Below are 15,826 nucleotides of genomic sequence, written 5' to 3'. Positions count from 1 at the left end.
TAGCTAGCTAACCGGCGTACATCTAACAGATAAGGAGTCAGGCAATTTAGATGCATACCGGAAATTTAGAACGCTAACACATTAACAAACTGTTGCACAGCATCAATCACTGCAGGGTATATTAATAAAACTAAGGAGGGGGGGCCAATTATGACCATTCCAGAAGCATGGTGCCTTAGATAATATGAAACCTCATAACTAAGCATTTAAATGGCAATCTAAGGGAGAAAGGAACAACAAGGTACATAAGAAACACAGCCATAAATTAGCTTCCATGTTTATTTTCAGAAGTGGTAATGATGTTGAAATCAGAGGATAAGCACTGCAGATGTCACTGAAGAAGTTTGAAGGGGGAATATAAACCAAGTAACAATCATCTGGAACGGGTGTCAACAATATACAGTTGGATCCAGTGATAAACGATAAATATAATTGGGCCAGAATTGTAAAGCAGGAGTCTTTGTTTGAAAAGAAGCAATAGAAGGAATCCAAAATCTCATTTGGGTGGGTCTGTGTTGATGCCATACTTTTCCTTGAGAAGCTTGAGCTGTTCCTCTTTCTTCTTTGTGTCCATTTTTTGAAATGCCTGCAAGAAAAAAGTAACAATCATTAAGTACGCCCAAGTGAAAAGGCATAGTAACTGCTATCGAAAGGGAAGCACCACCTCTTCTTTTCCTGCATGTACAATACAGGACCAGCCATGCTGGTCACGCCAAGCTATTTAATGTTACACAAACACTGTACATTTAGAGCATTTAGGTGAATATTTAGTATGCGCTTCGTTCAAAATTGTCATCTATTTAATATATATTTACACTTCAACTGAGCAGATTACTATTGTAACTAGTAATGGCCAATTCAGGCGCTAGAGATATGCTGTGGTAATGACATGGTATGGTAATTGTCAAAGTCAATCCTTTTTTCAAGCTAAAAGTTCAAAACAAAATAATTTTCGTAATAAATGTTTTTTAATTATTTGCAGAAAAAAAACAATCTTTCGAAAGGATCAGATATATTCTTTGTTGCTTTCAGTGCTAGTTATGAGCGTTCTGACAATACCCAAAAAAAGACATAGCTCTTTTCTGCTGGGAATCTCATGATATTTGATCCCCTTGGATGATTTAGAGACCACAGTGGAATAGCATGGTCACCAAAGTGGGTCTTGGGACCTGTATAAGAAGAATGGCAACCATTTTCTGGCGATTGAGACTGGCTAGTTAAATTAAGAGAATGCAGTGTATGTGAGACGAAGTACGGCACAGTACATAAAAAAAAAAAAAACAGCTACTATTTTCTCCAACGTTAAATCATTTGTAAAAAATGATATATGATCATAACTCTTCTTAGAAACAATAGTTAGGTCTCTGCCTCAGTATGTCATACTCCTCAATCTGAAGCGTGGAAAGTAGACCTGGAGCTCTCAAAAATACAGCATAGTGCACCAATACAAAGAGGCCTTCACTGGCATCAAACATTTCTCTGGAGCACATTTCTGGTTTATATACAAATATGACAGAAATGCAGGTACAGCATGCATAATGCTGCACAGTTATACCATTCTCACACCTAGATATGATCAATCACCCCATCTCAACATCCGAGTACAATAAATGCAATAGTGCAGTCAACTGCAGTGGCAGAAACTATATGTATTAACCCACTGAACAGCCAAAATTTATACATATGAGAACACAGTACTTAGTAACAACTATGTGTGCATGTGAGAAAAAGAAACCAACTCTCCAAAGTACCAATCAGTGATATCTTACAGAGAAACAACGATTCACAAAAGTCGATTGCTGTGGGTAAAACTGCATCCCTTTATTGTAAGGCAATCTTACTATACAATACACTGTCTCTTCATAGTGGTTATCGTGGTTCAGAATAAGGATTTTTTTTTTTATCCGGCTGATGTGGGTATCAAAGCGAAACGTTACACTATTTTTATTATTCTGTAACTGTGTGCATTTTACTTTAATTTCTATTTTTGATTAAGCTATTTCTGGTCCAATCTAGTCTGTTAGCACAAAAGTAATCAAAAACAGTTTTCACACTGTAACTCTATGACCAGACGTTAGCTTGAATTTACTGATGATTTATACAGTGAAACAGGACATTGCCTGCTATACAGTCTCACCAGTAAGTCATATCAACAGCCTGACTGAGACCCACTATCTGTTTATTTATAGAGATTTTGAAAGAAAAGACACTAATTTCAGAACGATCCCATTGCAATGCTGGATAGTACAATAAAGGAGCTATTCAATCCTCCATAGCAACACATTTGCTACCGAGATACAGAGCCTCTTGTGGACGGATTCCTAACGGTTTTGCTTTCTTTGTGAGTTTATATTGCACTCACTGTAAAATGTGACACGGTGCCTCACGTCATATTTAAACCAATTGGTTGCTTACTATGTTCTTTGTTTCCCAGTAGGTTTGATGACTACATGGACTCTATATTTCCAATTAAAAGCTTACAGAAGGTGCAAAATGCTTCTTATAGTTGCAGTTCTCCCCCAAAAATGGGCTTTCTACTACCTTCAAATGATCTATAATCACTTCACTTTCAGTAGGCAGCCGAGTCTGACACCTACCCACTGCACACACGCCGCAAGCATGTCTCTTCTACACCTCAAACTACCAACCAGAAACAATACACATGAGCTGAAATACAATAACTCAAGCACCCAAACCTATCCCTGTCAACAGAAAACAATCTTGAAACTCAGTTGACTGTTGTATGTCAGAATTACTTATACAGATATACTTTCAACCAGTTAGAACGTATGTCTCTTAAATTTAGTTCACAAAAACACCAACCCATTGTCTGTAGATTTTCTATTAGTAACTACAATGTGGTGATATTTTGTAGATGATATTTAAGGACACAATATTTATGTCAGACGATATTCTGGTATCCCTCATTTGACATAACCAAAGGCAGACGAGAAGCAATCTTTTTCTCTTGCCCCTTGTACACTTTAAAAAGTTGCGGCCTATGTTTAGGTCTTCTAATTGATTCAAGGGGAGCTGTCAAACATATGTGTTATTCACCTTACACATGAACTCCCTTGTGTCCTCTTAAGGCAGTACCTCTCGATCACTGAGATGCTTTACCAGGACTGCAAAATATTCAACAAGCATTATAAACCCAGTCACTCAACAGTATTTCCAGTTGTAGAATCTACAGACTCCTTTACTTATACCGGTAAAACCACAAGCCTAGCTTCATATTCTACAGACTCTGAATCAGGCACTGCACTTAATTGAGGCTCAGGAACAATACTGGGCATGCCAACCGTTGTCAACATAACCCCACAGCTGAAACTATAATACCCAGAGTCAAACTTCTACAACAACCTACCCAACTAGGACTCACTTTGAATTTTGTGATACAAGCATGCCATAGCTCTTGTAAGAAGTGTACAGCTTTCCTCTTATAGTAACGGACTTCCCCCATTTAAAGAGTTTGGCTGATCGTTTCCTCATGTGGGCGCCAATTAAATTAAAATAGAAAGAATGTTTTGTCAGATCAGTTCATTAACGTCGTGGCTATATATTGCGTCATGTTCTTAGACACATATAGACTGACCCTGGCATCAAAGAATAATTTTAGATATCAAAGTATGTATTGCGTGATCCAATACTTTGGCCATATACTTTTAGTAAAGAACATATTTTACTCTGAGGCCTGAAATGTAAACTTTTGTGGTATCTGACAATCTGAATGTCTCTAAAATGAAAATCTAAGATGTTCAGACAAAGAAGCTCTGGGACATGGTATCAAGTCAAAAGAGGAAACTGAGAAGTATGCCTATTTATGGACCTTCAAGAGGAGTAGTAAATGGAGGACGCATCATTAGTGAAAAAATAGGCTTCAGTGATGTGACATAATGGCAGGCCCGCCAATTTAGATTTCCGCTGAACACCCACAGGCTGTAATAGAACTGGCCAAACAAATTAGCCCAATGTCCGCTTAGCATCAACTGTGTAACCTCTGAAACCTGAATTTGTATTCCTAATGATGTGATACAATCTGGTGCCGTTTCTAGAGAACCACTGATTCCAGACAGTCTAAAACAGGCGAGACAAATGAAAAGTATTTTAAGGCTAGGAGCATTTGTAAATCACAGCAATACTAAACCAGTCAGTAGAAAAAGAACGTGTTCACTTAGTTTTAACAGTGGTTATGTTTTTAATACTATGAATATAAAGAGAGACTGAGATCCGTTATCTCTCCCCCAAAACTTGATCCTCCTATCCCCCCCAAAAGGGGCAGCCCGAGCACAATCTGAGCAAGAATAAAACAGATGTGAAGAACTCCGAATCCTTCACGGCTGATCGGAAGAAATGTTGGTACACAAGTAATGGCGCACTTGTCCATGCCTATACCATAAAACAATAAATCTGCTCTTTCTTCAATGGCCAGTGCAGAATGTTCCACTGCATGGCATCACATCAGTATGTAATAGTAGAATTAGTATGGAAAACGTCCATCTAAACTAAAATACGAGCGATTCTCACATGTATTGTTTAGTCCTATGATAAAAACAAGACAACACCCGTTATTAACTAATCAATAAAACACCAAATCAAGAGGCGCGTGTACAGAACAGTTTGTGTGTACTTACTCTGTTTGCATTGTAGTATAATACAACAAGGTATCTGTTGCAGACATTGAATCCAGAGAGATGGTCACACGCATTTTTAGCATCAAAGATATCCTCGTAGACAACATATGCAGTTCCTCTGGACTCTGGTGTGTTTCCACTGCAAAAAAAAAAAAAAGACATTACCTCAACGTTTCTGATATTGTTTCACTCATAGTAACTTGCAGACTGATACAATGCAAATTATTAAACTTTATATTTTGGTACTAAGGAAAACAATGTCCTTAATCTACAGAAAGATCTGATGTGTAGGAGGAGCAGATTATTAATTTCCAGGTCTTGATGTAAAGGTCTAATGAAAAAAGTAAATTTAGCAAGCATTGGCAAAGCCAATAGGTATAGCCTTTTAATATGTATGTGCTCAACATACAGAGATGCACAAATATACATACTTATTATGGACACATACATAACCACGGTGTCAGGTAAATTAAAAACAGCTCATAAGCAACACGGTAAATCCGAAAACAGAGGCGGTCTCTACAGAGTTGAACTTGGGTAACGAAAGAAAAGTGGGTAAAACAAAAGATTGATTTGAGAGCTCATGCCCATGTTGTGTGGGTGGGAAGATACGTTTATGAACAATATATAATGATGTTCCTGGGCTGGAGCGCTAGGGAAAGAACTTTGCTTCTCACCCCTTCTGGCCCCTGCCCTTCAAGTTTATGACGCTAAAGCAGTCAGCTCTGCTCTTTACGGAGCAGAGGTTTGGGGATTTGACAGGATCGATGACCTCTGCAGATCTGAGCACACATTTCTTAGAGACCTGGTGATGCTACCTAAAAACGTCCCTCTTACCCTTTACTGTTGGATATGGGCAGGCGGTCGATCGGAGATGTAGCTGGTTATGCCCACTGCTCTTCTGGGCCCCCATTAGGCGGACTTCAGAGCTTCTCCCCTATGCTGAAGCTCTCCCTGAGATCATTCGATTAGATACTGGCCGCAAAATTGGCTGGATTTCTAATGTTAGAAAAATGCTGGCAGCTATAGGGCTTCAAGCTCATTGGGAAAGGGAGGAACCCCCAAGGAGAGATGGCTCAAAAGACTGTATTGGGAATGGGTGGAACAACGGGAAAGCTCTAAACCCAATGTGGGCAGACTAACAACGGAATTTTATTTACACAAACAAACTAGATGTCTAGAGCCCTTTTAAGATATAATCCAGGTCCCCAGGGACAGGATGTTGTATATACACATTTTAGGTTCGGAACTCTCCCTGTCCGCGAGATGAACGCGAAATGACACTCATGCAACGAGACATTAAAAGATTGCCCATGCTGCAGAGTCCAGATAGAAAGCGCCGTCCATGTTATGTTCACCTGCCCAGCATACAACACCTCGCGGGCCAAGTGGCTAAAATCGATTTGTCAGCAACTGGGCACACTGGATTACCATACAGCCCTGCGCATCCTTAGGTCGGATTCCAGACCTCTTGTTGCGTGGCAAAGTTTCTTGGCCAGGTATGGCCTATCAGATGGAAAGCCCTCTCAAGAGCGGCACAGCTGTAACTTGAACAAGGTTGCGACCCTTGTCCGTGTATTGACCCTTGACCCTGTTGTAGGCAGGCCGCTCCCCATGCCGCACAGCTCCACCAGTTGTGCCCATGTCCCTTGCTCCTATCTCTTGCTGCTGCTGCGAGTTCAAGGCCCTCCTCCACCCGCAGGCTCCCGCCTGCGCCTCATCACTGGTGGCCCAGTGGTGAGACGTAAGTATTTGTCTGCTCGCTCTGTCCCTTCTTTGTATTTCTTTATTTCCTTTTCTCTTAGCTGTAATTGTACTGTGTTGTATTTGTAATTGTATTGTATTAGCGCTGCAGTCTGTTTTCTACTGCCCTGTATTTATTCTCTGTCCGATTTCCCCTCAGCCCTTCCTTGTGTTTTCAGCCTTCTCCTCTCCCTCCGTTGCGTCCCCGCCCCCTCGCTCGCCCAATCGCTCCCGCCTCCCAGCTACTCCTCCCTCCCACCTCCCCTTCTTATGACGGCAGCACCTTGACCGTGCCCAGCGCCAGACTCCGTGGCCCCTGCGAACGCCACGACGCCAGCACCCTCCACGCACTCAACACCGGCCGATCACTCAACTGCTTCCGGGACACCCAGGAGTGCACCCATGGACCCCTCTCCTGCCGGAACTGCAGCTACACCAGCCTCCAAACGACCACCACACCCACTGGAGCAGGACGCAACAGCCTCCGATGCATTCTACTCAACACCCGCTCCGCCCGCAAACACGCCATCGAACTCTGGGACCTACTAGACTCCTCCTCCCCAGACGTTGCCTTCCTGATGGAGACCTGGATGAACCCTCCTCGGCACCCGACATCGCCATAGCCATCCCTGACGGTTACAAGATCACCCGCAGGGACCGCACCAACGGAACAGGAGGAATTGCCATCGTCCACAGAAACACCCTCAGAATATCGACCAGCACAGACGACACGCTCATCGCCGCTGAACACCTGCACTTTCAGATCCACACCGACCCCAACACCACCCTCAGAGGAACCCTCATCTACAGACCACCCAGCCGCAGTTCAGCGACTCCATCGCCGACTTAGTTAGCGAGCACGCTCTGACCTCCACAGGCTACATCCTCCTCAGAGACCTGAACTTCCACCTCGAGAACACCAACGACAGCAACTCCGCCCCCCTGATCCCCAACCTCGCCAACCTCGGACTCAAAAAGCTCGTCTTGTCTCCCACCCACTCCGCCGGACACACGCTCGACCCCATCTTCTCCGCCAGCAACCACGTCACCTTCAGCCATACCATCGAACTCCACTGGGCCAGCCACCGCTGCGTCCACTTCACCATCAGGAAGCCTACCACGCACCACCGCACACAACCCGCCCCCCGCCGCAGCTGGCGCAAAGTCACCGAAGACCAGCTAGTCACCACCCTCGCCCGAAAGCCTCCAACGGACACTACCGACAACGCCGCCCGCAACCTCAGGAAATGGATAGACGACTGCGCCAACACTCTCGCCCTAATCAAGAAACCCTCGAACAGACGCACCGACAGAAAAGCCATCTGGTTCACCGCCGACCTCCAGGCATCCAAGCAGGCCTGCCATAGGCTCGAGAAGAAGTGGCACCACGAACAGACACCGGACAGCAACACAGCCTACTAGAGCGCCATCCGCAGACACCACCAACTCACCCGAACGGCCAAAAGGACCTCCTTCAAAGAGCGCATTGACAACAATGCACACAACAGCAAAGAGCTCTTCAACATCGTGAAGGATCTCTCCAACCCCAGCTCCAACGACATCCCGCCATCACAAGACCTCTGCGACTCCCTAGCCCCCTTCTTCCATCGCAAGATCGCAGACATCCACAACAGCTTCAGCAACCAGGCCCCCCGACAGAGACACCTCAGACTCACCGCCCCCCAGCCACATCCACCCCCTGCTTTCCTGGACCCATGTCAACAACGAAGACACCATCAAAACCATGAACACCATCCACTCCGGCTCACCATCTGATCCCAGCCCGCACCACATCTTCAACAAAGCAAGCTCCGCCATGGCACCCCATCTCCGCAAGATCATCAACAGCTCCTTCGAGACCGCCACCTTCCCGGAAAGCTGGAAGCACGCCGAGATCAACCCAAAGCAAACCCCAAGGACCTCAAGAACGGCCGGCCCATCTCCCTTCTCCCGTTCCCGGTAAAAGTCATCGAGAAGATAGTCAACAGGCAACTGACCTCCTTCCTCGAAGAGAACAACATCATGGACCTGTCCCAATCTGGATTCCGCAGCAAACACAGCACCGAAACAGCCCTCACCGCCGCCACCGATGACATCAGGGCCATGCTGGACAACGGAGAAACCGCGGCCCTCCTCCTTTCGGCCGCCTTCGACACTGTCTGCCACCACACCCTCCGCACACGCTTCCACAATGCAGGGATCCGCGACAAAGACCTGGACTGGACCACCTCATTCCTCACCGGCAGAACCCAGAGTGTCCGCCTCCCCCATTCTGTTCTAAAGACACCAAGATCATCTGCGGTGTACCCCAAGGATCGCCCCACAAACCGACACTCTTCAACATCTACATGGCACCGCTCGCCAACATCGTCCGATCGCACGACCTCAACATCATCTCATACACCGACGACACCCAGCTGATCCTCTCCCTCACCAAGGCCCCCACCACCGCCAAATCCAACCTCCACGAAGGAATGAAGGCCATCGCCGAATGGATGATTAACAGCCGCCTGAAACTGAACTCGGAAAAGACAGAGGTCCTCATCATCAGATCCACCCCCTCCGCCAGGGTCGACTCATGGTGACCATCCGCACTGGGAGTTGCACCGACGCCCGCTGACCACGCACGCAACCTGGGGGTCATCCTGGACTCGGCGCTGTCAATGACCCAGCAAGTAAACGCCGTCTCCTCCTCCTGCTTCAACACCCTCCACATGCTCCGTAAGATCTACAGATGGATCCCCACCAGAACTAGAAGGACGGTCACCCAAGCCCTCGTCAGCAGCAGACTGGACTACGGCAACGCTCTCTAAGCGGGAACCTCAGCCATACTCCAGAAACGACTTCAACGCATACAGAACGCCTCTGCATGCCTCGTCCTCGACATCCCCCGCCACAGCCACATCACAGCCCACCTGAAAAACCTGCACTGGTTCCCAGTCAACAAGATGATCACCTTCAAGCTCCTCACCCATGCTCAGAAAGCCCTCCACAACTCCGGACCAGCGTACCTCAACGAACAACTCACCTTCTATACCCCGAACCGCCAACTTCGCTCCGCCGCCCTCGCATCAGACGAGTGACCGCTGGCGGCAGATCATTCTCCCACCTTGCCGCAAAAACCTGGAACACCCTTTCCATCTGCCTACAACAGACCCAGGACCTGCTGGCCTTCAGGAGACTCCGCAAGACCTGGCTGTTCGAGCAGTAGCAGCACCCCCGCCCCCCCCTTGAGACCCTCACGGGTAAGTAGTGCGCTCTACAAATGTACTGATTGATTGATTAATTGACTGGCATGACCCCAAGACTGTTTGGCCAAATTATAAAACTAGATCTCATGCACAAGCACTTTGTTAATTTCTGCGGTTATTTCAGGAAAGCTCAAAATTCTTCAGTAAATTAACAATTAACTATAACATTATAAAGATTTTCATTAAGATGACAGTTTATTCAGTTTTACTTTTATTGTACATAATGTATGTATGTATCTGGTGTACCAACTTTTAACTATTTGAATGTGACAATTGTATTTTGTGCTAAGGGTTTAATAGGCCATTATGTTATATTGTCTGCTCATACAAGTCTCATGTTGTATTTCATATTTGTCTTGCTTGTACTTTTCTTTTAAAAATGGTTTTCTAAAGCTTTTATGACATTATCTGTTGAATAAAGCTTATACAACAACAAAAACAACAATGATGTTCCTAATCAGGGCTGGAAATGAGGGTCTTTTTCAGCCAGATTGGAGCGGATCCCATTGAAATATGCTGACATGGTCCCCGAATAACTTGCCGACTCTGGGATGCAATAAGTAGCGTCCTTATGTGTTTCCTTTTTGTCCTAAGCATCACTCAGTGAAAGGCCTTTCTTTTTTTCTCTCGTCCCGCTAGACTCTAAACAAAAGCCTCATTTAAAAGGCCGTCAGCCCTCCATTTGTTCAAATATCATTCTGGCTGGGAGCTATCTGGACCTACCACCCTAGACGGCAATGGAATGTATGAAAACAAGGACACATAGCTTGTTATCACAAGTACTTAAATAAAAAAACTACGATTTGGAGGCAGGGTTTTCCTTTGTTCAACCCCTGCATGTAAGAGATATGCACGCACCCTAAGAATGCCATGTGTATTTGTACGTAGGAGTATTTACACAAATAATGATTTATATAGCACTGTGGTATATTAGAAGGATTATAAACTGCAAGAAACAAAAGGATCTCCAGGTCAAAAGCAGTAACCCATTTACCCATCTACATAAATCCAAATATGTGGCGTGCATGTTACACCAGGTGCTTTGCAGCAGGCACATGAACCCTCTATGCTACTTTAGAAGTCAAAACTGCGACGACAAAATAGATCGCTCTAGCAAGAGCATCATCCACCATATGACTTATGTTGCCATTATTATTATCCCCTGAAGATTGCTGGACAAACAAAGATCTCTGCAGCAGGTGCCTTCACCCCAAAATATAATTTAAAACGCAGCCTCTTTGTGAACAATTAAGTAAGCCAGAGTAGATTTACTGTCACTTTTGACCTTGTTGCCAATTTGTTTGCTGCAGATTTTCTAAAGGAATATACAAGCCATCAAACTCCGTGTTTCATGACTCCGCTCCTTTAGATTCAACATCCTTTCCGCTGTCACATCTTGAACCCCAATTGTTCCCAGAGTATTTTATTTTTTTTAACAATTCCAGCGCGTTTCCTAATCAAACAGGTTTCATATATTGAAGTTAAACTCTGTAGATACTTAACGTTAACTTTAATTGCCTCAGGTTGAATTCCAATGAGATCACGGGTTGTACACCTACAAGTTAGACCTGTACCTCTGTAATTGGAGTGGTGGCTGTATCTCCTTTACACAGTATTCTCTACTTTGAATGACAATCGAGACCCCCTTATCAGCCGGCTTAATCACCACATCTAGAATTTGTTTCAGAGTGTCTATACTTTCTTTCTTCCTTACTAATGTTGTGCTTAGTGTATTTTTCTTCTTATACAATTTAATCACGTCACACAGTTTTTTTTCTATACAGGCTGTACACAGGCTATGCGCTTTCTTTCTTCCTGATGAAGGCCCATTTAGATGTTTATCAATTCTCACAATACTAGAAGGGTCGAAACGTCGACGCTCAATCAAAGAAGCATTAGTCCGTCATAACCACTACAGTCAAAAGGAATATATCCTTAGGTTACTTTGAGATATTATAGTGTCAAGCTCTGTTTATATGTAATGGTTTGTGATGTAAATATTCATATATATATTGTAATTTGTGGTGATAGATGTACAATGTCTTTTTGTTTATGTCTTATCTAGTTTGTGTACATGCCCTGCGTGTTTTTTTCTGAATTTATATATATGTCGTGTTTTTGAAGAAACATATGATTTTTTCGAATACATAAACTTCAAAATTGATGTTAAATCTATGACTAGTTTGTTCAGTCTGGAATGTGTGTTTGGGCTAATAGTTTGAAGGACATTCAATGTAATCCCATGATATTTCAGGGAAAGAAGAATTAATTGCGTGAAGAGAGTTGTGGCAGAACCATTGTTGGTTTAATGATATTTTTAAGCATGGCTGCAGAATGTCACACAATGACCAACTTTCACCTGAGAAAGTCGGCAGGGAACAACTTGGCAGATGGCGAGATGAAAGCCTTATAGCAGCGCTGCAACAGCAGACTGCTTTATGTTGTGCAATGAGGTGGGGGGGTTAGGGGGGTATTGGGGAGTGGGGCGGAAATGTTTACACTGGTGCGACCAACAGCTTTTTTGAAGCAAGCAAGGGGCCAGTAGGTGTTGTAAGCAATTAAAAGGGAGATCACCACCCAAAATGCAGAGCCGCTCCAACAGCCAGTTTTTAGGTTTCGCCTGCACAACGCTTGCCCTGTGCTTGTGAAATCTTTTGTATTAAATGTATCTCAAAAGGAGCTTACATTCCAGCTGCTTGCTTTTCATTGGTTCCTGTGCTTTCTACTTACATTTTTTCTCCATTTCTATTGGCTGTAGAATACTGTTTCCTGCATTTACCATTGGTTGTTCCGGAGTTGTTTCTCGTGTGCTTATCAGTTTCCTGTGGACAAAGTACTGTTTCCATCTGCTTTTTCGTATGCTGTACCGTTACCGTAGGCGGGGGGCGGGCGGAGATGGAGAGCTCTGTGTGTGAGCTAAGGTGCTGTGGTTCTCATCTGCTGCCCAGCTGCAGCGCTGTGCTGCGCTCCCTCACTGGTTAACTTAAGTGCTAAGTTTGCATTTTAGTATATGTGCTGCCAAAGCGAGCATGAACCTGAAGCTGATTTGTGCTAGGTCACATAGCTCTTCATGATACGGCCCCTTCCCTGAAATCAGACCTCCCTATCTCCCTATTGACCCTCTCCTCACTCCTCAACCCACAAACCACAGGAAAATGCCAGAGTGGTAGAATGGCCAGCCTGGCTGGGACTAGTAAAAGATAAATGAAAAAGTTAAACGAAAAGTTGGATACAATGAACTGAGATGAACAAATTAATCAAAATAAATTGGCAATATAATTCACCACAGGACTATATGATAATCAGATGTTAGTGAAATTACTAAAATAATATACTGCTAATAAGTGACATCAGCCGAAAAGCAAACTGAACAACCTCCATCATTTATCTTCACATTTTAAAAGCTGAAAAAAATCAATGGGTGTTCATCCTCTTGACAGAGAGTGCATGCGATCTACTTCAAGCTAAAGAGCGCCCTCTTGTGCCAGTTTGTTGTGTATTCTCAAACATCCACAAATCCCCCACATGCTTTCTAGATAGTATAATTTTAATTCAGCAACTGTTCACTCCTTTCTTTGGAAGTTTAAGAACATTGTACAATTAGCTGTTATTTTTCAGCTGCAACTAACATATGGGCCTTATCACGAAAAATACGCTCTTGTGCAAAAATAGATGAGCTAACGCCTACACCTCTGTACGTATGCAGAAGCTCTTCTGCGATAAACATGCCCAAACAGCAGTTTTCAGGAATCTCCTATGTTCTGATTAGCACATATGTGCATATTATAATTGTTATGACTTAGTGCTCATTTTAGGAAGTAGTTCCTAACTGAGAACATAGTTTTTTTCCTATTTTCCAGGAACTTAAATCAGTCCTCTTCAATCAAGTGAAATTATGAACATTACGGTGCTCTGGAACATTTTTACAGTACAGAAGCTTCTAGAAGATATGTATTACATATTTGAACAAGCATTTGCAATGCAATAGGTCTCGCATTTATAAGAGTTTGAGCTATTGGCATTGTGAAATTACAATGCCTTTTATTTATGTTTTCGTTTTAAAACAAATAAAAGGCATTGTCATTTACAATGTCAGTAGCATAAACTCGCATAAAAGCAGTGTGTGGAGTGCAGCAGTGTGCGGCGTGCAGCAGTGTGCGGCGTGCAGCAGTGTTTCGTGTAGCAGTGTGAGGCATGCAGCACTGTGTGGCGTGCAGCGGCGTGCAGCAGTGTGCAGCAGTGTGTGGCGTGCAGCAGTGAGTAATGCAGCAGTGTGTGGTGTGCAGCAGTGTGTGGTGTGCAGCAGTGTTTCGTGTAGCATTGTGCAGCGTGCAGCAGTGTGCAGCAGTGTGCGGCGTGCAGCAGTGTCGCACAGAATGCAGCAGTGAGTAATGCAGCAGTGTGTGGCATGCAGCAGTGTGCGGCATGCAGCAGTGTTTCGTGTAGCATTGTGGGCGTGCAGCAGTGTGTGGCTTGCAGCAGTGTGTGGCGTGCAGCAGGGAGTAATGCAGCAGTGTAGCAGTGTGTGCCGTGCAGCAGTGTGTGGCGTGCAGCAGTGTTTCGTGTAGCATTATGTGGCGTGCAGCATTATGCGGCGTGCAGCAGTGTGTGGCGTGCAGCAGTGTGCGGCGTGCAGCAGTGTGCGGCATGCAGCAGTGTGCGGCATGCAGCAGCGTGCAGCAGTGTGCGGCGTGCAGCAGTGTCGCGCAACATGCAGCAGTGAGTAATGCAGCAGTGTGTGGCGTGCAGCAGTGTTTCGTGTAGCATTGTGGGCGTGCAGCAGTGTGTGGCGTGCAGCAGTGTGCGGCGTGCAACAGTGTGCGGCGTGCAGCAGTGTCGCACAGAATGCAGCAGTGAGTAATGCAGCAGTGTGTGGCATGCAGCAGTGTGCGGCGTGCAGCAGTGTGTGCCGTGCAGCAGTGTGTGGCGTACAGCAGTGTTTCGTGTAGCATTATGCGGCGTGCAGCAGTGTGTGGCGTGCAGCAGTGTTTCGTGTAGCGGCGTGCAGCAGTGTGCGGCATGCAGCAGTGTGCGGCGTGCAGCAGTGTGCGGCGTGCAGCAGTGTGCGGCGTGCAGCAGTGTGCGGCGTGCAGCAGTGTGCGGCGTGCAGCAGTGTGCAGCAGTGTGCGGCGTGCAGCAGTGTGTGGCGTGCAGCAGTGTTTCGTGTAGCATTGTGGGCATGCAGCAGTGTGTGGCGTGCAACAGTGTGCGGCGTGCAACAGTGTGCGGCGTGCAACAGTGTGTGGCAACAGTGTGCGGCGTGCAACAGTGTGCGGCGTGCAGCAGGGAGTAATGCAGCAGTGTGCAGCAGTGTAGCAGTATGCGGCGTGCAGCAGTGTGTGCCGTGCAGCAGTGTGTGGCGTACAGCAGTGTTTCGTGTAGCATTATGCGGCGTGCAGCAGTGTGTGGCATGCAGCAGTGTGTGGCGTGCAGCAGTGTGTGGCGTGCAGCAGTGTTTCTTGTAGCGGCGTGCAGCAGTGTGCGGCATGCAGCAGTGTGCGGCGTGCAGCAGTGTGCGGCGTGCAGCAGTGTGCGGCGTGCGGCGTGCAGCAGTGTGCGGCGTGCAGCAGTGTGCAGCAGTGTGCGGCGTGCAGCAGTGTGCGGCGTGCAGCAGTGTGAGGCGTGCAGCAGTGTTTCGTGTAGCAGTGTTTCGTGTAGCAGTGTTTCGTGTAGCAGTGTGAGGCGTGCAGCAGTGTGTAATGCAGCAGTGTGCGCAGCAGTGTGTGGCGTGCGGTAGTGTGCGGCGTGCAGCAGTGTGCGGCGTGGTTTGTAAACAACAAGAAAAGCGGACATCAAAGGAAGGGTGGGAGGGAACATGCATATGGGCTGTGAGTTATAGCGAAAGTTAATTGTTGTAAGAGGGGATGCAGGAAGTGAGGCCGAGCGCGCGCTGGCGAAAGCAGTCTGCTGCTTTCAAGTCCGATGCCAGATGCCAGCTTCGCGCTTGAATGCCTCACATGCACTGGCCATAAACCGCATTCCTAAGGTCTTGTGCCCCTTACTAAATCTCTCTGAATGCGTGAGGCTGCGCACGCGCAGGAAGTAGCTGGTGGCAAATGGAATGCACGTGGTTGTGCGCGTAACCGTCACCCGATCCGCCTTGGGAGCATTTTCTGAAGCCCCTACATAAGTCTCGCTGAGCGATCGCTTACGCGATAGCCAGGCGAGACCTAAAAACATATCCTGAATGGAAAATTC

The 15,826-nt window shown here is 45.9% G+C and overlaps 1 protein-coding gene across 1 annotated transcript in view; it reads right to left on the bottom strand.

Moving 5' to 3' along the window:
- Positions 1-265: 265 nt before the first annotated feature.
- Positions 266-15,826, bottom strand: part of SF3B6 (splicing factor 3b subunit 6) — a 48,487-nt gene continuing 32,926 nt past the window's right edge. Inside the window, exons 3-4 of the mRNA XM_085610596.1 lie at positions 4,635-4,773; positions 266-586 (exon numbers count right to left, since the gene is read on the bottom strand). Coding sequence (XP_085466722.1) covers positions 497-586; positions 4,635-4,773 — 229 coding nt within the window. The 3' untranslated portion in view covers positions 266-496. The remainder of the gene's footprint in view (positions 587-4,634; positions 4,774-15,826) is intronic.

The sequence above is a fragment of the Triturus cristatus genome, chromosome 6 (genome assembly GCF_964204655.1).
Source record: "Triturus cristatus chromosome 6, aTriCri1.1, whole genome shotgun sequence".
Classification (NCBI taxonomy): Eukaryota; Metazoa; Chordata; class Amphibia; order Caudata; family Salamandridae; genus Triturus; species Triturus cristatus.
Note: the sequence above shows the minus strand (reverse complement) of the source record. Positions and strands in the feature narration are given on the sequence as shown.